The sequence below is a fragment of the Cololabis saira genome, chromosome 10, assembly GCF_033807715.1.
Source record: "Cololabis saira isolate AMF1-May2022 chromosome 10, fColSai1.1, whole genome shotgun sequence".
In the NCBI taxonomy this organism is placed as follows: Eukaryota; Metazoa; Chordata; class Actinopteri; order Beloniformes; family Belonidae; genus Cololabis; species Cololabis saira.
In genome coordinates, this window is record NC_084596.1 from 21104967 (window position 1) to 21131297 (window position 26331).

The following is a 26331-nucleotide window of genomic DNA, read 5'->3' on the forward strand; positions in this document are numbered from 1 at the left end:
GGGACACGTTGGAAAATTCTTGGAAGTATACAGCTTGAACAGTGACCGCTTCGTTATCCACCGAGATTTGACTAAATTCCTTCAATATGAGTTTGATCAAAACAGAAAATCCACCACCAGACGCCCCTTCAAAGTGAAAGCATCATATTTAATTGTGCCTCTATAAGCCTATTTCAAATCTATTGAATGAGTTTGTTAAAAGACTTGTGAGGTACCATTGGAGCATTATTTTACACATGCATAGCGCCACTGGGAAAACTTAAACAGCACTGGGGCTCAAGGCCACTTATAGTTAACTTTAATGTCCACTTAAGACTATTAAATGAGGTGCTGCAATGTGGACAGGCGGAGAGGAGCAGTTAGGGACCATTTCCCTACAAAATACAATTAATGGTGACTTACGAGTTGTACCAGTTGAAAGTTAGCCAGTTGAGGCCTTCGAGCTGGTATTCCCTGAGTGCATTGCCATTCCCGTATTCTCTGGAGCCCTCCAGCTTTTTCCAGTCGGCTGCAGGAGGCCGATCCTTAACACGAGAGGAAATAACGTGTTATTAAACCACCGAGTGTCTCATTAATCCCAGGTGAATCATCAGTGCAACATTGCTGATCTTGACGGTACATGAGTTTAAATGAGGCTTCATGATCATGTGAAAAGCTCAGTCAATTGACTTCTTTAGCAACCAGTATTTATATTTACTCACTGATTCATTTAAAGGACAGTGTTGTGTTTCATGGTGTGCTGTTTAAAATGAATAGCATAGGATTCACATTCAAATGTATTTAAGAACAAGGGGGGGAAAAAGCCATTGTGATGGCGCCAGCAGGAACAAATTGATTTGAATTCATCCTCTTGAAGAAAATAAACACATGCTGCAAGAAGTTCAATAATCCAAATGACCATCCCCCTGAGCTGCACGCTAAGCGGGCTTTAAATACATCTGTTTCCAAGCGCTGACACCATATGATGAAGCATTTCTAACATCGGCCCTAAGGAGAAACAGTAGGCAGCCATTAAATAGACGGACAAAGAGAGAAGAAAGGAGTGATGGAGGGAAAGACCACAGCAGTCAGCTGCTTCTGTTCAGCATTAAACATACTGTTAGTGGTTTGGCTGGCCACAAGAACAGGGCGTATGTGACTCTGTGGATGTGTGTGTGCGGACGCTAGTGAGTGTGTAGCGCCATGAGAACGTGGCCCTGCGGAGAGCAGTTAAAGGAGCTGTAAATCTGGAAGAGGAAGGAGCAGGCAGCGGGCCCACATGGACAAACTCCTAGTGGGAGGAGCGTCCGTGGACACGGACAGACGCACAACTACTCACCACTTTCTTAGTGTTGGGTGTGCGCGATGCAATACGTTCATATTCATCTATCTTGGACTGGTCGATGTCGGCCTTCAGCTCCCAGGTGGAATCTTCATAAGGCAGGCTGCACCATTTCACCAAGTACAAGGTGACCGTCTGCACACAGAAACACACACCTGGTGAGTTCGTACAAATGGAGAGGAAACACGGAGACCAGGGTTCAAGCCCAGAGAAGAGATCAAAGTACCTCTCCATTTTCATCTGGGCTCTCTGAAACGTCGAGGACGCGGTCCACCTCCACATAGTCTGGGTTAAAAGGCTCGTCGTCCATCTGGAGAACCAACAAATTAAGTTTGACATTTTACGATACATTGATGCAAACAAGGTTAAGCCGAGTAATCTTATCTTCAGAATAGAAAAAGAAAAGTTTGTCCCTGTATGGAGAGGTGAAGGTTAATGCTTTTTACTATCAGTACTTGGACTGTGGTGCAAAAATCCGTCTCACCTCAGTTATAAAGCTGTTCAGTTGCTGCTTGGCCTTGAATCTCTTTATCTTCTGGTGTATTCTCTTGTCCTTCCCCAGTTCCTCCATCTCTGCCCAGCGGCAATGGAGGTATGAACTGAGACACAGGGAGACAAATACAATCCATTTCACTCATTTTAAAACCAGGATGTATTTGCAGCAAATTCTACCCACGACTTCGCTGAGGTACTTTTTTTTTTTTTTTGTCAGCTGGTGGATGGATGGAGAGTTAATGCTGCAATTTAAAAATGTGTTTGGTATTCTGTTGGGCTATATTTCAAAGTTGTGAATATCTGTCCATACAGTTACTTGAGGGATTCCTGCATTTCATAGCTCTTCCTGCTCTGAAAGACGGTCATCCTTTTTCTGTGTCAGCACCGAGGAAAAGCATCCAGTCACAGTTTATACAACTGCATTGATGGAGGGTTTTTTAACCTCCTATTTCTGAAAAGGAGCTTAGCCAATATAAAGAAAAGGATCTGTGATGGAAATGTCCAAAGACTGGCCCCAAATATGTACGTTAATGGCAATGGGAAGAATGTTTAATACTAACAGGAAAAACAATAGATCTTTCCTGGATCTATGCTTTGAGACCAGCACCTATTGAGATATTGGATGTGCGCAACCTATTTTACCTTTTGTTAATACCAACACAGGCCAATCATTATACACACAAAGAAAAGCTCTAAAACACTGGGGAAAAGTGAGTTATCATCTAAAACTCTAAACAAACCGTCGACAAATAGATGTAAAGCCAGGGTTCATCAAGGCTATCTTCAAAGGAGGCATTACAATATCACTTTGGTTTATCTACATTGTGAATGCGACCGGGGGGGGGGGGGGGGTTCTTCCTGTTGCCATAATGGAGATCAAAGAGCAGCTAAGGAAGCTTTCCACCGGCGAAGGTCGGAATTATGCGTCCTGAGCTGAAGGTGTGCGGCTTCAAGAGCAGGAACCGCAGGAACTCGGCAACAAGAATTTTCAGGAACTAATACGGGGCCGAGATGAGTCGTTTCCTCGGTTTAGGTAAGTCACCGAACCCTGTTAGGTTGGCCAGGGTGTTGACTCGCTCCACATTGCTTTGATTTTATTGATGACAGGCAAACAGCAAAAGTACAGAGTATGAATTGTTAGTTTTCTAGGTCAGTAGATCCTACCAGGACTGACACTGTAATGACAGTTGAGAGAACCAAGGAGAAGGTTCATATCAGTTCCAGCCTCCTAGACTGAGACTGACAAAAATGTTGCCGGAAAATAAGAGGAGAAAATAATAAAATAGAGCGTGCCTACTTATTCACCAGAATACCATGCATTTATCAATATGAAGAAATGCAACTGTACTATTACCGCTGTGAGCATGGATCTGTAGCACAGACAATAACCACCACCAGATGCAAAACAAAGGACAAAACTGAATAAGGCTTTCAAGCTGAATTTGTTCCCACATTTAAAGGCCAAAGGACTCCCTGGTGTGTGTTGAAAACGAGTCTAAAAAAGGAGGAAACCCCACTGTGAAAGACAAGAGAGCTGAAAAGTGAAGAAACCCCCCCCCCCAACCCCGAAAAAACGATATATTACTCACAAGCCCTTGAACTTGACGTAGAACTCCTCCACCTCCGCTTCCTCGCCTGACTCCAGCTAGAAAGAAAAATAAGTGACTAATTACCCCAAATACAGCAGCTGGATAGTGAAAGAACATTAAGTGGTTCACCATTGTTACACAACACGCGGTATAATTAGTGAAGTGGCGTACGAGGAGCCTTCAAACCGTTTCACACCAACATGTCAATTAGTAGCCATGCTGCCCAACTCGGTGACAGGCTATTGTTTCATTCATGTCCAGTTGGTCCCACAGTTTGTACTCTGGCTTTAATACGACAGCAAATATCAACTAGTTTGGGGAATAAGCCGAAGCAATAAGTGAAATAATGCAGCCTAAAATTTGTGCCTGATTAATACGCTTGTGCTGCGGTTTTTCACGTGTGAAAGGGGAAAAATACCAGAACAGTAGCTCTTTGACTCCGTTGTCCACCATCATTTATCATTACTAATGTGGCTGCAGCACGCACGCACACACACACACACACACACACACACACACACACACACACTCTACTATGACTGTAACGCCATGAATCATCAGTCAGGCGCGCACACACACACACACACACCCTGAGGAAATGCTAGCTTGGCGTCTGGCGTAGCTAGCGTTGTGGTTTTGGCTCTGTGCCAGGCCTGGGGTCAACTCTGAATGCAACTGTGAGAAAGGGTGTGTGTTATGCATGTGTGAGGGGTGCATGTAGTTGGGGGGGTGGTAAACACATTGGCAGCTGGCTAGCAAAGAAGAATTGGCTGGTGAGTGTGCATGTATGCGTTGGCTCGGGGATGAGTTTTCTTTAGTTAAGGCGTTTAAAACAAAGCCGGGCTGACACACACAAAGCCCGTCAGCGGCACACGGAGCACCGAGCGCACACACGGTGAAATACAAGAGCTCTTGTATCTGCTTACCGAGTGAACACACACCGTCTTAGCTGGGAGCGCGTACGTGTGTGCGTGCACATGTGTCTGTGTGTAATCTGCTTAGGCCAGCTGTGGAGCAGCTAATCAAATGACGTAAAGCACGACTTGAGCCGGCCTGTCTGTGCTGCCTTGTTGACGGTGGAGCTTCTGTGCAGCTCACCTGTTTCTTGGAGGCGCGCAGACCCATGATCTTCTCCACGACAGGCCCTTCAGCTTCAGCCACGTCCTGGAAACGGAGCACAGGTATTGAGTACGCACCGACTTGATATAGTTTCCCCTCATATCTAAACATCAACCCCTCAACCATTGAGACAGTAATCAGCCACAACACTGACCCTTTTTTGACCCTGTAGGACAAACAGGTGGCATGAAATTTGTATCTGGGGTAAAGAGGCTTAGAGGGTAAACACATCAGACTCATTTCTGGGAATTGAGGTCTTTTAGGGAATTTTTAACTCCTCTGTTTCAACCACAGGAACCAGGAGTGCTCGGGAAGAAATTTTACCCACCAACCCCCGCCTCCTTCCATAATCCATGATAAACCAATTAACAGAATCCCAAGACTCGCCTGCTGTTGTGATGAGGATGATGGAGATTTTGGTGCTGATGAGTCATCACCGCTGTCGTCATCCTCGGAGATCCTGAACTCCAAGTCCTCCGTATACCGCTTTCTTTTCACCTGACGGCTCGAACGGCGCTTCTGATGAGGAAAGGGACAACAACGCTATCAAACATCATTACGTTACACAGCAGGTGCTTTCCTGTGTCTGAAGAATCACAACCCTTTTTTTTTTTTAGGCAGCCAACAGCTAGATGATGTTCACAGGTGACAAGCATTTCTTTAACCAAAGAGGGACGCAACTCGCTGCTGGTTCCTACAAAACACCAGTTGCCATTATCTTTGGGTTTGCTGAGAATAAAATTTCAAGAACTACAGTTGTTTTAACAATTTTAAAAGATGTATGCAGTAGATTGTGTCTACTGAAGTGAAGCTGCTGACAGCGTACAAAGGTGAACTTGACCGTGTGCTTGGTCTGTCAACAAGACTGGTTTACAGCAAAAACATCTACTATCTCAGCGCCTTCAGTCTCTCCAAGCTGTGACACCAGAAATCTTGAATGATGTCCCAGTTACTGCAGCCTCCTGAACCCATCCTTATGTGCGATAATAGCTGTGTGTCGCAAAAACCATTCTGGAAGCATGATGGAGGCTGAAACAAGCTGCAAAAGCTTGCACATATCTCCTACCTGCACACCATCATCATCCTCTTCTTCAGGAGGAGAGGGCAGTGGAGACTTCACCCCCACATCGTCGCTAACGGACGACTCTCTCTTCCTCTTGGAATCCTTCTTAGCAGCGCTAGCTCCACCCTCCGACTCCCCCTTTTTACTGTTGCAGGGAGAGAGAAAGCAAAAGTCGAAAATCAGTCACAAAACAAACCCATTTTTCCCAACGTTACCTCTGACAAGGCCCTACCAGGCCTGTTTGTATACGTGTGTGTGTGTGTGTGTGTGTGTGTGTGTGTGTGTGTGTGTGTGTGTGTGTGTGTGTGTGTGTGCGCACACTGTCCCAGGGCGATCGCCATGTTTGATTTACCCATTTAGAAATCATTAGTGTGCCTCGGGCTCTGGCACATAGGGGGTTAATATGATGAAAGACTGCATGGGGGCACAGGGAGCAAGATAGAGAGATACAGGCAGAGAGGCGAAGGGGGGAGTCTAAAGAGAGAGACGTGGGGATAGAGTGAAAGAGGAAGACAGGCAGTCGGAGAGGGAGAGAGGCCCCAGAGAGAGGAGGAGGGGGAGGAACTGAGAGGCCCCTGGCTTTTTCTAATCTCTGGTATGGAAAGAAAAAAAAAAAAAAGAAAGAGGAACTGGCTCCATCTGCGAGTCTGTGTGCATTCACGCCGCAGAGGTGAGAGAGGCTCTCAGCATCCCTTCATCCTCTCCGACAAAGCTTCTCCCAGAAGGCGCTCTCGGGCTTTACGGGGTTAAATGCCACTTGCACAGAGTCGACGTGTGGATGACGGTCTGGCTACAACGTCCACTGGAACCGCTGGCCAAACGTGCAGAAATCCCATTCAAGTCTAGTCCTCTACTTTAACATGTCACAATCCACTATTTTTTATTTTAAATGCCTCCTTGTGAGATCCAGTTTAGTGTTGTGACTGTCAAACGTGAGTCTCCTTCGGTCCTGATCCGTCCGGCCGACACAAGAGCAGTCATCCAGGGTTTTTTACCAGTAGTATTTTGTCTATAAATTGATGAAACTACTCATCTCTTTTACTCTTTTTCCAAGTCAAACATTCTCAAATGTTCAGTTCTAGCTCATAATCTTTTGGAGATTTGTCAAACTGCAAATCTCAAACGGAGACGACTTGGTGGGATATTTACCCTTAGGAGTGTCAGAAGATGCAATTCTCCTAAGGACCCACGGCATTTCGTTGACGTTTGTTGTGGAGATGCCCCAAATTATCTTGGCTGATGCTGAGTTTTGTTAAACTCTGACCTGCTGGTTTCAAATTTAGCCAAACCAGAATCTCTTAAGTGAGTGCAATTGCCAGCAAGCATTTTGTTTCATCCTTTTTTAGTTTTGACATAATCTTCAACTTTGTTTATAAAAGAATACTGACAATAAAATACTGCTGTTTTCTGGGCGTGCTCTATAAATCTGGAGGTCTAAAAATAAGTGTGCCAGGTTCCCAAGAGCACAAGAGCAAATAAAATCCACCATAACATTTTAAACTTTTCAAAATGTACAAAAGGAGATAAAATATTCTGTTATACCACAAAAACATAGTCTAATAAACTTTCCAAACATTTGACCAAATAAACTGAGCAATGTATTTATACACATTTGACTTTCACACTACTTTTTCCTGTTTGATTTTGTTCTCCGTGATACAAAAAGGTTGTGCTGTAAAAGTGCACGGCATGCAGAGATAATTCATCTGCTGACCGTTTCCTGTCATGGGTTTGCTTGGATTATGTGTGAAAACGCAGCATATTCAGAGGCCTTTATTTATTTATTTTGGAGCCGTTACATTGATCCCACCAGTGTTTTCTAAAATAACGTATCTAATGGAGACATTTTGTCTCTTAGATCAATTAAAATCTTCCTTTTTTGTTATATTGAAAAGGTATATGTGTCAATAATGTTTAAGCACCAAGTTCTCATCTACTAGCAGGACCCTCAGCTGGGCGAGTTTACATATTCATAGTTGTTAACAATGAGTGGATACGTCACACCATCGTGCACATTTGAAAGCAAGTTGCCATACGCATGACAGATTACAACTTGATAATTACAGTTATTAAACTATGAAATTAATACCGCTCAGAGCAGCTGGACATAAATGTGTAACCTGCAGCAGGTAATTATGGATAACTATATATCACTGAGCAGTGGGCTGCATCTCCAACCCCCTACGTGGTTTACTGTGCCGTCACAAAGCACTTCTTTATTTTAGTAGCCCCTTAATCTCCCTGTGGCTTCATCTTTAAACACCTTTCAAATATTACATTAGTAGTTTTTGGTTCTCTCAACACAGTAAGACTTTAACACTGAAGACATCCAGACTATTTGTGTGGCGGACCAGCTGAGCGGTCTGGACGTCCTGACTGGTTTCAAACTTTCAGATCAACGAAAAGCTTTATTTAAATTTCTCCAGAGGGCCTTGGACAAGTCTACAGTCAATTTCTGTTCAATGTCTTTTATTCATGGTGAGATCACACACACACACACGCACGCACGCACGAAGTTTGTTGTAAAAGCAAATGCTTGATCTTAAGTTTAAAAATGAAATACATTATTTTTCCTTTTTTGTACTAAAGAAACCAAGATGCTCTACTACACTTTGTAGCACAGCAAGGAAGAGGGGAAAATAAATCGACTAATGCCCTATTTGCATGGGACTAGTACTACCTGGATACCTGCGATGGTTGGGGATAATTACTGTGGATAAAGCAGTGTGAATGCTCAATGTTTGATAAGCAAAGTAAAAGCTCCCCTGCAAATTGCAAATTACTTTCCCTATTTTAGCCAATGCAGAGGTCAGGGGATAATTCAATCCTGATTACTGAGGCACATCTCAGTAATTCAATGATTTGTGGGTGAAACCCTCTTAAAAATTTCCTCTAGCCGTCTTTTCTGCCCCTTTCCCGACCTAATTATGGCAGATGCGTCAGATATAACGATCAATAATATTAACAGACATGCAGAGCAGCGAGGAGATGGATGACATTCATAGCAGCATCTATTAGGAAACTTTCTATCGTTCATCAAGCTCAGTCACTAGTCAGCTAACAGCACAAAGTTGCTGTTACCACGGCAACTGCAGCCCAGTCGGGTTTTGTCACCTGCTAAAATGTGACATGTTACTGAAGTTGAGGTAGATCGTGTGATCAGATACAATATTTCTCCACATTTGTGAAGTCATGTTACCACTTTAAGTCGTGTTGATTTTGCAGGACGAGTCCCGAGTTTATTCTAGTGAGGAACGTTAGCATCATCAAAGCCTCGTATTGCTGACAAAACGTTAATTTTACTTTCAAAATGTTCTTTATAAATAAAAAAATGTTAACCCAATCTTTATCTTTTTTCTTTTTACAAAAACCCTGATTTATTTGCAAACATACTGCTATTCAATGATGAACCAGGTAACAAGTAAAAGTCAGCATTCATCTATTAATCCTATGTTCTGTTTTTTTTTTTTTTTTTTAATAACAATACTAAGATCATCTCATGTCGTAGTATGCAAACGCAAATCTCAGGGCAACAGTAACTTTTTTTTCCCCATTATGCCATTATTTATTCAGCAAAAAAAAAATAAAAAAACAAAAACATCACTCCTAGATTTGCACAAAACCCAAATATAAAAAAAAAACCCACCAGCAATGGAAAAGGCTCTAATTTGCTTTTGACGCTTCCACAAGGTGGTTTTTTTGGGCGATTCGATAATCCAGTTTATTGCAAAAGTGTAATGGAAAAGCTTTTTGCACACTCCCACGTCTCGGTGTCCGATCAATCTAAAGTCATCAAAATTTAATTTCCAATTCTTTTGGGCCTTATTAATACGATGTAGTTGTGCTACGACACCACTTAATCATTATGCATTGCATAAGGACTTCACCTCTGAATAACCATCCGCTGCCTTCATCATCTGGCTATTTTCTCAACAGCAGTAGCAGCAATCACAATAATTTGTCAAAGAGTAAAGATTTGGAGATTTTCTTTTTCGTTGTTTTGAAGAGAAGTCTCATAGAACCAGATACGAAGAGTTACAAAAATTGTTCAAGAGTTTGATTATCTTTTGCGAACAATTGTTATGGAAACACGACTACTGAGAGCTCCCATAATTCAGTGGTTTGCAGATCTACCTTTCACAAGAGTGACTTAAAGTAGTTGCTTTCATTATGGCTTGTTCTGTTGTGCAACAATTATTCAATATAATCAAGGTAACTGACTACAAACATTTGTTAGGAATTTTTAAGCATGTCATAAAACCACAAAGGTCAAACGCGTCTTTGGCGCTCGGAGGGGGATGTTGGTACCTGCAATGCACTTCAGGAAGTCCAGGGGGCAGCATAGGTTGCACCGTCTGCTACTGACCAGAAGAACATATGAATGGAAACAAGAGAAACGGGGGAAAGAACTCATCGTACCCAAGCGCCAACCATCTCACTTCCACATCGAGTCTCATGCGGAACCAAGTTTTGTTGCAGTTCCTCAGAGGCTGCAAAAGCGAGACAATCTTCACCGACTCCCGTGTTAAAATGTCTGACTTTAGAGCCAAAATAAACATATTTACAGCCTGCTTCAAAACACCATTTTGGTCTCAATCATTTGATTTCACACCAGGAGAATTAATGTCAAGCAATAAGTCTCTTTTTAATGGCAGTCAGCACAACCCATCGCTGGCCGTTATCACTTCCTCCTCCGTAATCGTCACGCTTCAGCATTTCACAAAGCAACCACGGCTTTGTATCAACCCAGCATCGGCTGAACGCAACTGTCATTTCCGAAATTGCCATGGAGTCGACATGTTAAACGGTAAATCGGTGGGTGTGTTCCCGTCAGCTTGCTGAGCAACATGGCTGCTCTCCGTACGAAGAAACACGGGCTTCAAAACTGGTCTTCAGAAACCAATGGGTCATGTGACTCAATGCTTCATCCATCGTTATATGCAGTCTACGGTCGTACACGGCTACCCAGCCATCCTCTGAACAGCCTTTCATGAGCTGCAACTAGCGGTGTGGAGTATATTTGCTGGGATGTCTGCTTCTGGGAAGATTGGCAACTGTCTTGAATGTTTTTTACTCGATAGATCTTTTGTTTTTTGTTGTAAAACACTGAACTCCAGTTTGTTTGGAAATGGTTTTATAACCCTTTCTATTAGCATTGCATTACCACACCTATATGCTTTAGACCAGCAAACCCCCAGAATGTCTGATAGTACTTAGTCCTGTGCATATGACATTTCTTTTTGGCTTCATTTATGTTGAAAAATTGTACAGAAAAAAAGTTGCACGTTGTAGCCTGTCTGAGGCTGAATTTGCCCAATACTAAGATGATTTACATGTTTTTACGCAGAATGGAACCATTCAAGTTTTGCTACATGTGCCAAACTATATCAAATATTATATACATTAAAAAAAAGGTAATGAATAGAAATAATTAAAAAAAATTGCAGAATTGCAGAAACCATACCATTTAAGTAGGAAAACCTCAGTAATATTATGCTACATTATATATGGTTTAATCCCTGTCCTTTACAAAAAAAAAGAAAAGGCAAAGTGAGCGTAGCTGAGCGACTCGTCAGTACTAGGGGGTTTGCAAATGTGTAACTGGATCCACTATTGAACCAGCTTTGCAAAACAAACTACAGTTGGGGAAATAATAAATATACTTTACAATAACAATGTTGGATATTATTTTCAGGCCAACAGGAAACCATTTTTTAATCTAACTAACTTGGTGTAAAACAGTTTTAAAAGTGTTGTGTACAGTCCTTTGCAGACCAGATCTGTGTGTCTATGTTGCCCTCTGCAGAACTGTACGGCTGCATGCATCTCTCCTGCGCTGTGCCTCCCTCTCTCCCTCCCTCCCTCCCGCTCACTCCCCTCTCTCCATCTCTCACCCCTCTATGTCCCTGGGGCCTTCTCCTTTCATCCTGACGCCAAGAGCAATCACCATCTCCGTGGTAACGGCTGGTCATGTGACCTGCACCTGTTCCTCTGGCTGGTCGCCACACGCTGGAGCCATCTGGCCACACACACACACACACACACACACACAGACACACACACACACAGACACACACACACTTCTCCACTTGGCTGCCTTCTTCCCTCTCTTCCTCCTAACGTCTTCATGGTCGTCTTCATCACCTTTTACAGCTCTCCCTCTCTGTTCAGTGCATCTCAACTCCTCTCCCAACAAGAAGTCTCTTCTGTGACGGATAAATGTTGAGACAATATAAACCTGCATTACACAAACTTTCTGGCTTTTTATCCTAATAACAAGTCCTTACTGCTTTTGCATTCTGAAAAAAGTAGTAGTAGTAGTAGATATTTTAAATAAAAGCACTGGTGAAATTATTTCCTCGTAGCTCATCAGCAAAACCGATGCCGGGCTTAAAGTCACTACGTTTTATAAATATAATTATAAAACGTAGTGTGTATTAACGCTGCTGATACACATACAGCGCTTAATTTCTCTTTCAAGTCATTGACTTTCTTTAAAGAAAATTTCAATCTCAATTTAGATTTATTTCTAATTTGATCCTTTAATTAATGTCGTTGTGTAACTGGTATAAAATGTTGCTGTCGCGAGGCGACAATATATGAGGGACAGAAGATCCTTTACTGAGAAAACCAAATAAAACGGAGATTGAAGGTCATCTGTGTGACTGCTGTCAATTCAGGTGTACGGCGTGGCATTCACACATGCTGATCATGCTGATCAGCTGTGGCGTTACTGCGTGTGACGGAGGGAGGCTGAAATGAGCCTCTCAGATCCGGGGAGAGGAGAGACAGGAAGGGGAGCAATTGAGTAAAACGTGGAGAGTGACAGAGATGAGATGAAGACAAAAATGAAGAAGGGTGGGGTGTAAGGAACACCTGCTGCTGTGATGACTCATTACACCGAAACCCACAACCTCCCCTCCGTTCAGCGGGAAAAGAGCCCTGAGGGCCGAAGGCAACGCACAAGCAAGTCTGTGTTATCAGAAAGTGCTGTATTTGCACACACGTCTGCAGGCATGCTCAATGCATACATCTCTGAGTCCTCGGTGTGTACTAAAAAAAAAAAAAAAAAAGACATTTTTATATTTTTTTTTAAAGAAAAAGACATTCTCTCTTGCATGCATGCACGCACAGACACAGCGAAGGGTGTGGCAGATGAGAGCACGGTTATTTATAGATGTACTTCCTCTGAGAGAGGTAGACAGAGTGGGGGAGTGATGGAGATGGTGAGGGAAGAGGAGGATGAGAGAGAAGGCAAGGTCATCGGAGAAGAGGGAGCTGACTGGACAAGTAAACCACCTGATTTTCTCTGCATCGCTCACACCCAGTGCTGAACACACCATCTTGGACAGCACAAACCGCTGGTAGGGAGCACATCCCACGCTCTTTTGCATGTTCGTGAAGATCAACCTGTGCTGAACGGTCCACACTCGCCGCTGAGAGAAACTTCACAGGCTACATGATAAATCCTTTGAAACTTAACAGCATCTTTCAAGCCCCGTGTTAAATATCAACTTGGTGAAGATAAAAACTGAATTAGGGGAATTTCCTTGAACCACTTCAAAGGGGTATATCCAGTGTCTACTACATATTAGAGCCGGTTTCACGAAGAGATGGTGGTGCGTAGACGCACTGGACCTCACTTCTTTATGCCGCCTCCTCTCTCCAGCTGCACAATCACAATGATCCCACAAAGGAGGAATATTTTCTCCCCAGTGTGCTTTCACAAAGCATTATTGGCATGCTACAGTCTGAAGACAGTTGCTCTCCTTGTTTTAGCTGTCCACACAATCCTGAACGTGCTTTATTCAGTCCACATTGAATGAAAGTAAACTAAGTTTCTGGTCGCTTTGGTAGGGGCCAAACTTACGAGCTGTTACTCCTGCTGTTGGCGTGTTTCCACTCCAACGGGAGGGAGATACCAGCACACGTCAGCCAAGGTGGCTGCTCCAAGTTGCCACACAAGGAAACGGTGTTTGCAGGGTTGGCTAGTCCAGTGGTCGGGTTCGTAATATGGCACCGTTTCAGATCACCTGTTCACACAGCACCTACTTTGCCTCCGGTACTACCTCCCAAGGCAGGACAGGGTGTAACGTCCGCTGAATGAAATGTGAAGCCTCCGATTCACAAAGCACAATAAATAACCTCTGAGTGGGGTAAATGGTTTTTATGTATATAAATACTCAACACAATCAATGCCACTCCAGAAGTGCTAACACTTAAGACACCACAACCAAATCCAGGCCAACAACAGGCTGGCTGACAGCAATGTCTCAATCCATTTGGTGCCAAATATGAAAATAAAAAAGATCCTTCAAACCCTCAACAAGCGTTCAACACAAACTGACGTGAAAATTGTGAATTTCCTTACATAGTAACTTCTCACGTAACAAGACACATCTTCCGTCACTGCCACAAACCAAAAAAACAACTTTTGTTCAAATGTTAAAACAGCTCAGCCCAACATCCTGGTTACACCAATAAAGCAAAGCGTGCACTGTGCTCCGAGGTGGTTTATTTGTTCAGACGCACATACGCTGAAAGGAGAGAAGACACTGCCTTGTGGTTTAGTGTGGGCTACAACACAGACTTAAGCTATGTGGGTTATTTCTCCAATACGAAAGGAAATTATAAATAAGTTCAACAGAAATTAAATCTGCATGCTGGCAACCCTTTAGAGACTTTGTTCCGTTCAACACCTGAGAAACTTTTACAGATTTAAGGTTCTCCTTTAACAGTTGTTAAATGAAGCATGTGGTTTAGGAAACTAAGAATTTAACAGTAAATTTGTAAGATTTGGGAGAAAAATCTACAATGAAAACACCTCACAGAAAGAGAGCTGTCTAAGTGCAATATTGGTTAATTTAACACTTTAAAAGTGTGCAATGCAATCAAAAACACACTTAACAAAAGACCTTAAGACATAGCTTGTTTATGGAGAATGAGCTATGACTAACGAAGAGCTCAGCTGCATGAAAGCCACCCAAACTTCCTGCAACTTCATGGAGCTTTAGTGTGATCCTGTGTGCTCCAAACAACTTCCCCTCGCAGTCCTCAGCTGCAGTTAAAGACTAGGGAAAGGATAGGAAGGGTGGAGGAGAGGAAAAGATGAAAAGACCCGCTACTCTTCGTCAGGAAGAGGTGGGCTTGGAGGGAGGAGAATGAAGACGCGGAGAAAAAAGGAGATAGTTGGGTGATTGCAGAGGTCCACCATTTTAGAGTAGCAGTGAATGGCCAGCAGCCATTATTATGCTAAATTAACCTCTGAGCTCCAGGCCGCCACTCAAGATGGAGGAAAGCCTGACAACCGATAAGGGCTAGTTTAGTTTACCAACACACACTGAGCTAAGAATGGACTCCCCACCCCCACGTTTCCTCTGCCGTCACATACAGACGTGCATCTGTGGAGTGGTCAGCAGCATGGCCCTCATTATCATTAGACGCCATTTTCTGCCACAGAGATTACAACAACCCTCCCCCAAGAAATGCATGCACACACAAAACACCAGCCCCCTTCTCCTGCCACCCCCCCCCACCCCTGACTCTGTTCCAGTGGCCGGCGCATGCATGCATGCATACATGCACGCACGGCCAGCCCCCTTCAGCGCTGACCCCCTGCCTGCTGCTGTGGCCCTCCTCCTTCCTCGGGATAAAAGGAGCCGAGAGAAAGAGAGATGAGAGACTGAGGGACAAGTGAGTTAGAGGGAGATGGGGGCCGTCCCAGCACATTCCTCAGTCCCATGAAGTCTCCACCTTCGCAATGATACCACTCCTGAGCCTCTGGTACTCCAACAGCCCGAGACTCACTTTTATCTGCCCGGTTCCTCTGATCAAACACACTAAAGGTACAAACTGGGGAAAAAAGTGTCAACACCGGAAAAGAAGGCAAACTACAGAATTAGAAAACTAAAGCCCTTCAGGTCCTGGAAGGTGAAAACGGAGATATGATAACGGCAGACAGGCAGAGTGTGAAAAGGACGAGGATAAGGCTGGAGGAACCGTGCAGACAAACTGAACCACAGGCAATCCACAAAAACTGATAAGCAGTTCAAGCAAGCTAATCTATATCCTGCTCGGGAGCTTTCAAACTCATTTCATCACTTTCCCTGAATAGATGCAAGCATGACATGTAAAATTCAATAAAACTAAATGCATGTTCAACAGCCAGTATTCCTAGAAATTTACTATAACTTGCTCCTATTTTTTACTAAGAGATGAAAAGAATAAGATCAATGTTGAATCCTCAGGCCAGCGTGGGGGGAGCAATCAAAGCCCAATATATCTTATATATCTCCAAGCATTAAAAACGACCCTCACTGTACCACAGTAACATGCAGCTTCACCGTTAAAATTAACCCTTACTCCAGGACTGTTTTAATAATCATAATTACACTGCAGGATCTGTGAACACATGAAGCGATATATTTGCTGCAACATGAGTGGTAAGCTGAGCGGCTGAGGTATAGTATACGTAACAGAGGCTTCTCCAGCGGGTTAAAGTCACAGCCTTAAGTTTCACTTTCCACCTCACTCACAAAGCTACAGTGGCAGAAGTTTCAGGCCTGCAGATCAGAGCTTGAGAAGAAAACGTGGCTGCTCCTCAGGTGATATGGGACGCAGCTCCACTAAGTCCTGCGATCGCTAACTCACATGCATATAAACAGAGTATGTGGCACTTCACAGCTCAGAGGCTGTGACCCTTTCAGTTCCCCCTGGTTGGTCACATGAGTGATGGATCCAGTGTGTGTGGACGTGTGCATGACCTCATGTTTGTGTGAACAGAATTTAACTAGGGCTGTTTCAATAACTTACAAATTGTAGATATTTCAGTGAATCCTATTATATCCAAATCATCTTATTGATAAATAAAAACTGTCCACATCAGGTGACAAGGTGGTTGCTCCCATCACACGGGATGACAGATTCAGTGTTTTTCTATCCTGATTTCAGTCCAAGCTGAACATACATACGTGATGTGCCGCTGTTCCTACCTGGTTTTCTTGGGAGTCTTCGCCTTGGGTGTGGTGTTCTTTGCCTTCTTCTCCTTGGGCTCTTTGGGAGTCTTGGGTGTTTTGGGTGTCTTCGGGGTCTTAGGCTGTTTGGGCTCCTTGCCCTCGGCCTTCTCCTTTGGTTTCTTTTTCCGCTTCTTCTTCTCCTCCACTGGTGGTGAACTTCCGTCTACGATTCCTGTGCCAGTAACCTGTTGACCTGCGTCACCACCTGTTCCGGGAAATTCCGACTTCACGTCTTCCTCTCCTTCCTTTGCCGCCTTGTGGCTTCCCTCCTCTTCTTCAGCTGCTTTTGCTTTCTTCTTCTTCTTCTTTTTTGGCTTGGTCTCCTGATCGCTGGACTTCTCTGTGCTGATAGGCTGGCCGGGGGCTCCGGTGCCGACCGCTGCCCTGTCAGGAACCATCATTGAGGCATCACCTGACAGGTCCGAGGGGGAATGCTGGGAGAGAAGAAAGAAATCACTTATTATAGGTACTATAATAGTATTATTTATTAATGTATCAGGACTTGTTCAGCTCTTCACACCTGCAGCTACATTGTTTACTGTTCAGCTGGCACAAATAGCACCGCAGAGTGTAGAAAGAAACACACAGAGGCTCAAACGGGCATTGAAAAGAGCGTTCCTGGTGAACCCAAACTTTGTGTGAGCAAACACAAAAAAACCCAACAGAAGCTTGATGTCTCTGTCCTGATGCTGTCACCTGTTGCTGTAGCAACAGATGGGACATGACACGTCTGCTACATCATCTTACAAGCAGTTTGTTACAATCATGGACTCCTATCTACATAACCTTATTACACATTTTTTATTTTATTTTCCCAGAAGAAATTTCAAACTGAGACATTGTTGACTTACAGCGGATGAAAATGTTTAAAAAAATTAATTAAAACATGAATGCTGAAAAATAATTGTTTAGTTGAACATTGCTCCATAGTGGAACAAAAATAAATTACATATTACACACACACACACACACACACACACACACACACACACTAATATATATATATATATATATATATATATATATATATATATATATATATATATATATATATATATATATAAAAAATAATATATCATGATTTATCATTTATGAAGTTGGAAGAAAGTTACTAAATACAAGAGACTTGAAGCTGAAACGAGTTGAGGTCATCTGTGGTATTCCCACTGAATGTGTATAAACCCCCCTTTAGTGAAGCAGGTGTGAGGGGAATTCCCTGCAGCTTTGAAAAATGAATGTGGGCCTTAATTTATAGGAAAATCATCAGCATGCAATTATTCTCACAGAAAACAAACCACTACAACAAAATGTATCAAAATTTTTATATTTCCATGTTCAGAAATAGATGCCTCCTCCAATGATCAAACACATACACACACACCTGAGACAACAGAGCAACGTTACCTGCAGCTCAACTATTTTCCTTTTAGATGCAAACTCAAAAAAACAACAAAAAAGGAGGGACGGTGCAGCTGCGACCATCTCTGAGATGTTTTTCCCATTTTAATTTGCTGGTGAAGCCATTCGTTTTGGCCAGGAAGTGTCAGGATCCACCTTTAAGACTTGTACCCCCCTTTCACACAGACAGAACCCACTCATTTAGAAATTAAGTCGTCTGACTGAACATCCAACGAGATGTGAGCGTGATTTATGGCCCGTTAGCCCATCTCGCACTATTAGTGGGAAACCTGTTAAACACGTCGAGTTTGAATCGAGTTCAGCATTTTGTGACCACATGCTGCCGTAACTTGATAAAATAAAAGTTGCTGTAGGATGTCTCACACACAAATAACTGCAAGTCACCAAAAGGACTCATTTGGCAACCAGAAATATGGGAAGAAAGAAAAAAAAAAAAAAAAACAGGAAACTGGAATTACAACAAAATCTGGGAAGAATTTTCTCTGCAGATTAGGCACGTGGATGAAGTCGTCTATGACATAATTGTCGAAAAGCACTCCAGAGGTACTCACGGAAGTAAATCGTGAGTGATTAATAAACTGAAATCGTGTAGAGAAGCAAACCCGACACCAGTGATCATCTCTTAAGTTGAAGTAAATGGGAGAATTTCAAATGAGACAACAGCCATCGAGAAGCGTTTCTATGGCCGACTCTCACCACGCGTCCACCAGTTACCACTGGAGGAAGGATTCAGCCTCTCTCTATTCAGGAGCAGCATAGCAGCGAGCTGGACTTATTTTGATATATGCAGTTCTACATCAATTAGGATTTACCAATGAGCTGCAAACTGCTCAGTCCAGCAGCTCTGTGAGCAGTTAGGATGTAAAATCAGGACTGAAAGAGACAGGTGACGGGAGCAGCAAGTGAACTTTGGACTGAAAATGAAGCGAAATGTTCCTAAACATGACGTTTTAGCAGAACTGAGTCTGAACGTTGGCCAGCATTGCTTTAATGACATTTAAAGGTCTGTCAAGACAGTTCCTCCTGCTGCTGTGTTGCAGAAGCATTAAATTGATATTGTGTTTTCACTCCTTTGTTTGATTGCTCTGGTCCGAATCGCTCGCTACGTTTGTAAACTTGTGTTTTCACCTTAGTCTGATTCCTTTTCAAAAGGATAAAAACCCAACCATACAGAAATGCATCACTTCAACCCATGCGAGAACGTCTTCTCTGCTTATTGGACTGAAGTGTGATTACAGTTCGCACCAAGCAGACTAAATCACGTAGGTGTAGAAGCTCTAACAAAGGACAAGTTATTTCTGATTAATGACCAATAATTCATCATTACAACTCTGGAGCAAATATCTAATTTATATCCATCAGGTGTCATGAACTGAATCTGCTGGTGTTCTGCTTCTTTAAGGATTTGTCAATCCAGCTATCAGGTCAATGCTGATCTATTTCCTGGAAAGTGGGGGTTGGGATCTGTCAGTAATGGCAGACCACAGAGCAGAGGAGGTAAAGATATCCATCCATCCACGAGCACAGCTGCCATCTCCTCCCTATACTCGACTGCTCGTTGCTACAGTTTCTGATTTCCCGACGACCTCCTCCTCCTCGAACCTAACCTCAGTAAACAAACTGGCTGACACCTCATTTTTACTCCTCCTCTGCACTCCTGCAAACCAAATCCCCTCTCCATGCTCCTTCTCCCTCCACCTCCTCTCCGCTCCCAAGTAAGCTTTCTGTGACAGGAAACTGGTTACCAGCTGTTGGGAGCCTCTCCAGCTGCCTCTCCTCCCTCTCTTCCATCCCTCCCTCCCTTTCTCTCTCCTGTTTTCTCTCTCCCCAGCTGCTCAGGGTCCCAGTAGCAGATGGGAAATCAGGCATCATGACACGAATAAATTATCTCCATACTTCAAAAAGGCACAGCCAGGAAGTATGTGTGTGTGTCATACAACACCAAGAGACACTATGCCTTTGAGAGCGCGCTGGTGTGTGCGCGTCAAATATGCACGTCTGCGTGTGTCGGTGTGTCAATGAGGTGCGTGTACGTGCATCGGTAAGTTTGCAACAGCAGTCTCCATCTGCATTCGTACACGCCTAGCATGGTTTGTTCACATGGAAGAAGAAAGAGTTGGGGTGCCATCACTTAAAGTTCACTTCCATCAGAAGAATGCTAATGAACACACACACACACACACACACACACACACACACACACAAAACACCCAAGCGCTGCAAGGTCATGTCACAGAAACCTCTGCACACAAACACCTGCTGACACGCACGTAAACTGAGCCATTTAGATGCACAAATGGGGGGGGGGGGGGGGGGGGGGGCGCTAGCTTGGGGAGAATGAGGGAGAGAGAGCAACACTCGCAGAAAGAAGGAGATGGGGAGAGAGATGTGGTGCAAGAGATAAATCTGTCCTCCTGCCAAGCTCCCGAGATAATCAATCACATGAATGACAACGGAGACACACACTGTGTACACAAGCGCGCACACCAATACCTGACTGCTGCGTCAGGTTTGGTGTCCTGCATTGAATCTACCTCATAAATTCCATCCGAGTAGTTTTAAATCCCAGTCAACAGTGGAAGATTTCATTGTCCTCCTCTGAATCAGCTCCACTCACCTCCCAAACAGGTTTGACCAAAACTGGCAACAACTGAAGTAAAGGTTCCCAAAAGGACACCAACAGTTGTGTCGCCAGCTACAGACCCTCCAAAGCAACAAAAAAATAACAAACAACCCCCCTCTGAAATACGGACGGGAGGAAATCTTGGTCTCAGTTTCAGATTTCAACCATCTACCGATGCTCATCCACTCACGTTGCTATGCACGACATGGACAGGCACACCCATCTACTGTGTGATGAGCCACCCAACGAGACCAAATGTATTTGTTTTAAAATCAGCTGATCCATATTTGCTTTGCCACCACCTACTCCAACACGTACTAATGCAAGACTGGGTGTGCATCTACTTCTAGTCAAGTTATTAAAGAGACAAACCAGGGTTGAAGGAAAAAAAAGAAAATGTTTCCGCACAATCGTGGAGGTAAACGGCAACTCCAACTAGAACAATATCTTTGTTTCTGTATTCCATAGTGTAGAGATTCAAAGGTCACCGATTCGCACGCTGCTACTAAATCCTCTGCAATGATGGCTGAACTTTAAAGTTAGCATGAAAGTTGATTAGCAGTGAAGGTTTAGGCTGACTTGTACAAATTTTGATGAGTTATGTGAGCCAATAGATCTAATCGTGTCTACTTCATCATGCCAAATGGAGCCTGTTCCTATAAAAAAAAGAGCAAAAAAGACTTTGGCATGTCATGAGACCTGTTGATTCAAAAAAAAAAAAAAAAAAAAAAAAAAAGGGGTTTCCTTTTGCAGTTTTGCAAAACATTTCTTTTTCAAATGTCTTTCAAATCTCTAGAAAACCACTTTACCTTTGATAAATGGTTACTTTTGTGAAACCGGACTGGTTTCGACTGGGCATATTCCCTAAGTGCAACTACAGTCCAAATGTAATGGAAACACACCTACTGACACTTTTCTGCTCATCTTAATTATACGACTGAGTATCATTAACCAATTAGCTGGTTTTACTCGACTGTCAGTGGAAAAGATGATGTGCACGCTGAAAAACACACTGAAGTACTAACTCAAGCTGCCATTCACCCGACTTCACTGACAATTTGGATATTTGACACACGACTGACAACAGTTTTGAATTAACGACAGCAAAGAAAGCTCACATGAAGTCAGATGTTGAAACAAGCTCTCCGTGTGTTGAAATCAGTGCACAACAGGAGAAGACCTGACTACGACGGAGGCATTTCCTCAAAGCTGCAAATTGTTGTGAGCTAAATGGTATAGAGGCTCACTGACTGTGCAAATGAGCGGCGGGGGAGGGGCGAGGCGGGCATGTTATATGTCAACTAGAATACCGCATGCAACGCTGTTGTGCGCGCGCACGAGATGTGGAATAAAGGTCACATGATAGCACTCTGCCAGAAATGTGACCTTGAGCTGCTGATGAAGGCGCACGTGCATGTGTGTGTGCATGTGTAATAACCATGCTTAGTGAACAGATGGAGCTTAAGAGTACCAGACATACAGTCATCATGACTGACTGACCAGCTTGTTGTGTGTGGCTCTTTCTAACAAGTGCATCATGAAAGGGCTCCTTTCCTGTACACACACACACACGCACACACACACACCTTACACCTCAAGTCTATTTCCCAAGGGAGATTCACCATCACATTCTAGACCACACTACCAGTGTGTGTGTGTGTGTGTGTGTGTGTGTGTGTAATAACTGGGGCTGCCAGGCCGGCAGCTAAAGTCGGTACGGCGCATGCAGCTCACCGAGGCGAGAAGCGGGACTCACCAGTCAACCTGGCATCTAGGTCAGGAGTGCTGGGTAAATTAAGTGTGACGGCTGAAATGTCAACCACGAAAGACTGCGATGCAGTCTTGGAGGTGGGTAATAGACGAGGATAGGGGACCAGTGTGAAGAGTAAAAGAGTACTAGCTCTGTGTGTGTGTGTGTACAATACAATACAATACAACTTTATTTATAAAGCACTTTAAAACACCAACATGGTCCAAAGTGCTGGACAGGCAAATAAAAGACAACACACCATAAGGCACAGGGCACATAAATAAAACAATCACTATAAGTTAAGTCAATAAAAAGGATAAAATAGAAGATAAAAGAATAAAATACTAAAAAGGATAAAATAAGCACAACTGTCTTGCTAGGTGTTAAAAGCCAAGGAGAAAAGGTGGGTTTTAAGAAGAGATTTAAAAACAGACAGAGAGGAGGCCTGTTTTATTTGCTGAGGCAGGTTGTTCCAAAGTTTTGGAGCTGCAACAGCGAAGGCGCGGTCCCCTCTGAGCTTTCTATTAGTTTTAGGCTCTCTCAGGAGCAGCTGATCAGCTGACCTGAGAGAGCGACTGGGGGAATAAGGGTGTAGGAGCTCAGAGAGGTACGGCGGGGCAAGACCATTCAAGGATTTAAAAGCAAATAAAAGAATTTTAAAATGAATCCGGGACTGTATGGGCAGCCAGTGGAGGGAAGCTAAAATGGGGGAAATGTGCTCAAATTTGCGAGTGCCAGTTAAAAGGCGTGCTGCAGCATTTTGGACCATCTGGAGACGGGAGATGGAAGAAGCACTAACCCCCACATAGAGGGCGTTGCAGTAGTCCAGTCTAGTGGTGACAAAGGCATGTATTACTGTTTCAAGCTGCCGTCTTGAAAGAATTGGCTTTATTTTAGCCAGCTGCCGCAAGTGATAAAAACTGGATTTGACAACCGCCCTGATCTGGCTGTCAAGCTTTAGAGCTGCATCCACTTTGACCCCTAGGTTGGTGATGGTTGGCTTTACATGCTGGGCCAAGGGCCCCAGATCTGGAATGGGTGTTCCAGTGGTGCCACCAAAAACCATCACTTCAGTCTTTTTCTCGTTGAAGTTTAAAAAGTTCAGAGACATCCAGGCCTTCATGTCGTCAAGACACTTAAGTAGGGCAGTAACAGAGTAATTGTCTTTCTTTTTAAGTGGGACATAAATCTGACTGTCATCTGCATAAAAATGATAAAAAATCCCATGCTTCCTAAGTATGGAGCCAAGCGGGAGCAGATACAGGGAGAACAGGAGAGGGCCGAGGACCGAGCCCTGCGGAACCCCACAAGAGAGAGGAGCGGAGGAGGACACAGAGTCGCCAAGGCTGACACAGAAGGTTCGGTCTGCCAAGTATGACCTGAACCATTCCAGTGCTACGCCCCTGATGCCCACCCACTGCTCCAAGCGTGAAATTAAAATGTTATGGTCCACTGTGTCGAAAGCTGCCGTTAGATCTAAAAGCACAAGAATAGCACAGTCACCTGAATCTGTGGCTAAAAAGATATCATTAAAAACTCTTAAAAGGGCTGATTCGGTGCTGTGCAAAGATTTAAAACCGGATTGGAATACCTCAAGAATGTTGTGGTCTTTCAAAAAGGCCATTAACTGACTGCAAACTATCTTCTCGAGGATTTTTGACAGAAAGGGTAGTTTGGAGATCGGCCTGAAATTGGCAAGAGCTGCAGGATCTAGTCCAGGTTTTTTAATCAGTGGTTGTACAACTGCATGTTTAAAATGCACAGGGACCACACCTGAAGACAGACTACTATTTATAACTGCAAGAACAGAGGTTCCAACAGTGGGGAAAACCTCTTTAAATAGTCGAGGAGGGACAGCATCATTAGGAGAACCAGAGGGCTTCAACTGACCAACAATCCCCTGTAAACCCGACAGAGTCACAGGGTCAAACTGGTGAAAGGCAGCAGAGCAGGTGACAGAGATTGAGGGGTCACGAACAGTGAGTGGAATGAGAGCCCTAGCAGAAGAGACCTTATCAATAAAAAAGTGAAGAAATGTTTCACAAGCAGCAGGAGAGGCCTCTATAACAGTCTGCTGAGCATTAAGAACTGAATCAATGGTTTTAAACAAAACACGTGGTTTGTGACAGTTCGAAAGAATAATATTAGACAGATAGTCCCTCTTAGCATTTTTCACAGTTGTCTGATACTGTCGCCAGCGGTCCCTTAAAATTTGAAAAGACACCTGCAGTTTGTCCCTTTTCCACTTTCTTTCAGCTTTACGGCACTCACGTCGGGCAGCACGAGTGGTGTCATTTAACCAGGGCTCAGATCTAGTTTTAAGCCGCCTGGTTTTTATTGGAGCCACAGTGTCTAAAACAGTCTGGCAGGTGGAGTGTAACCATGAGCTCAGCTCCTCTGTACCGCACACAGACTCAGGAGTGTGTGTGTGTGTGTGTGTGTGTGTGTGTGGCCACAGGGCTGCTATTGTGTATGAATGGGTCAATGGAGAAAGGGGGCTTTGAGCAACAAAACAAGCTAATGGAAGGCAGGGGCATATGACACAGGCAATGGCGAATGTGCATGCTCTCACACACGCATATATACACATGGTTGTTACAATTCAGAAACACCAACTTCTTCCCACCAGCCCTCCCCCTCTCCTTTCCAAAAGATCCTGGACTCCCTCTCGAGGTCTTTGCTTGTTTTCCCACTTATTTTCCCTCAGAGCTTCCCCCAACCCCCAAACTCTTAATCACTTAGCAGCTCCTCATAACTGTCTGTCTCTTTCCTAAACTGTCTCTCTCTCTCCCTCTCTGTGTGCATATCCGGGTACACAACATTAACTTTGTAATGACATCCCTGAAATGGATGAGATAAACAGCGAGACAGACAGACAAGCGGAAAGAGAGGAGACAGGGAGGGAGGGAGGGACAGGAAGGGAGGTTTCCTCTACAGGGGAGGGGGGGGGGAGTGGGAGCAAGGGGAGATTATGCTGGTGGCACCTCAGTGTGTATGTTGCACACACATCTCAGGATATGCAACACACAAGAAGCAAACAGCTGCAAAAATCCATTTCCCCCATCCCACACACACACACACACACACACACACACACGGAAATACAAGCACACAGAAGACCAACAGCAGCACACGCAAACAGCAAGAGACACGCTGACACGAACACACACATAAAACCAGTGATTCCGGTGCCCAATACACCGCTGTGTTCTCAAATGTCATGTACACAAAACACACACACTTCCCTTAGACTCCCAACACACACATTTCCACACCCACATGAAAAACAAACACTCACATGAAATACACCCACACACAAGGAGAAATGCGTGTAGTCCAGATCTCTCAGCGGCAGCGCTGCCACACCACATCAAAGCATCCGTTTGATGGAGACTCACCTGTATGTGAGGCACTTTCTGTGGGGTAAGAGGGGGTGACGAGAGCGGGTGCGGGGCGGAAGGCGGGGGTGCCCACGGGTGAGGGCCCTGGCTGGGTGGAGGGGGCGTGCTCTGCAGGTGGTGAGGGTGGGGGGGGAGATGCGTGTGCGGCATCTGAGCGTTCTGGGTGGGCGGGGCCAAGCCCTGGCCTGACGCAGGGGCTCCGTGTTGACCGAGAGGTGGGCTGTGGAAGCCCCTGGGCGCGGCCTGCACGGGCTGCCCGCTTCGAGAGGCCTGCTGCTGGGCCTGGAGCAGGCGCTGGTCTCCCCCCTGGGTGACTGGAGCTTCGTGAGGCCCTGGAAAGATACCAGAGATTAACTAAGTGTCATTACCGGCCGTCAGATCCCTTTTCCCCCCCTTTGTCAATCTTAAAAATGTTAAAATTAAATCCGCAAATTTGAAGCAACCAAATCCAATAAACAAATTTAGTATGATTAAGTAAAATGCACTAACTGAAAGGAACAATATTTCTTGATTCTGAACTCAGAATTTTGTAACTC

At 44.2% G+C, this 26331-nt stretch overlaps 1 protein-coding gene across 2 annotated transcripts in view; it reads right to left on the reverse strand.

Moving 5' to 3' along the window:
- The window catches only part of chd7 (chromodomain helicase DNA binding protein 7), an 81616-nt gene that overhangs the window by 31702 nt on the left and 23583 nt on the right, over window positions 1–26331 (reverse strand). For both annotated transcript variants that reach the window (XM_061731994.1, XM_061731995.1), the window contains exons 3-12: window positions 25793–26127; window positions 16579–17036; window positions 5591–5732; window positions 4912–5043; window positions 4504–4569; window positions 3406–3461; window positions 1806–1920; window positions 1548–1631; window positions 1319–1456; window positions 403–524 (exon numbers count right to left, since the gene is read on the reverse strand). In XM_061731994.1, coding sequence (XP_061587978.1) covers window positions 403–524; window positions 1319–1456; window positions 1548–1631; window positions 1806–1920; window positions 3406–3461; window positions 4504–4569; window positions 4912–5043; window positions 5591–5732; window positions 16579–17036; window positions 25793–26127 — 1648 coding nt within the window. The remainder of the gene's footprint in view (window positions 1–402; window positions 525–1318; window positions 1457–1547; window positions 1632–1805; window positions 1921–3405; window positions 3462–4503; window positions 4570–4911; window positions 5044–5590; window positions 5733–16578; window positions 17037–25792; window positions 26128–26331) is intronic.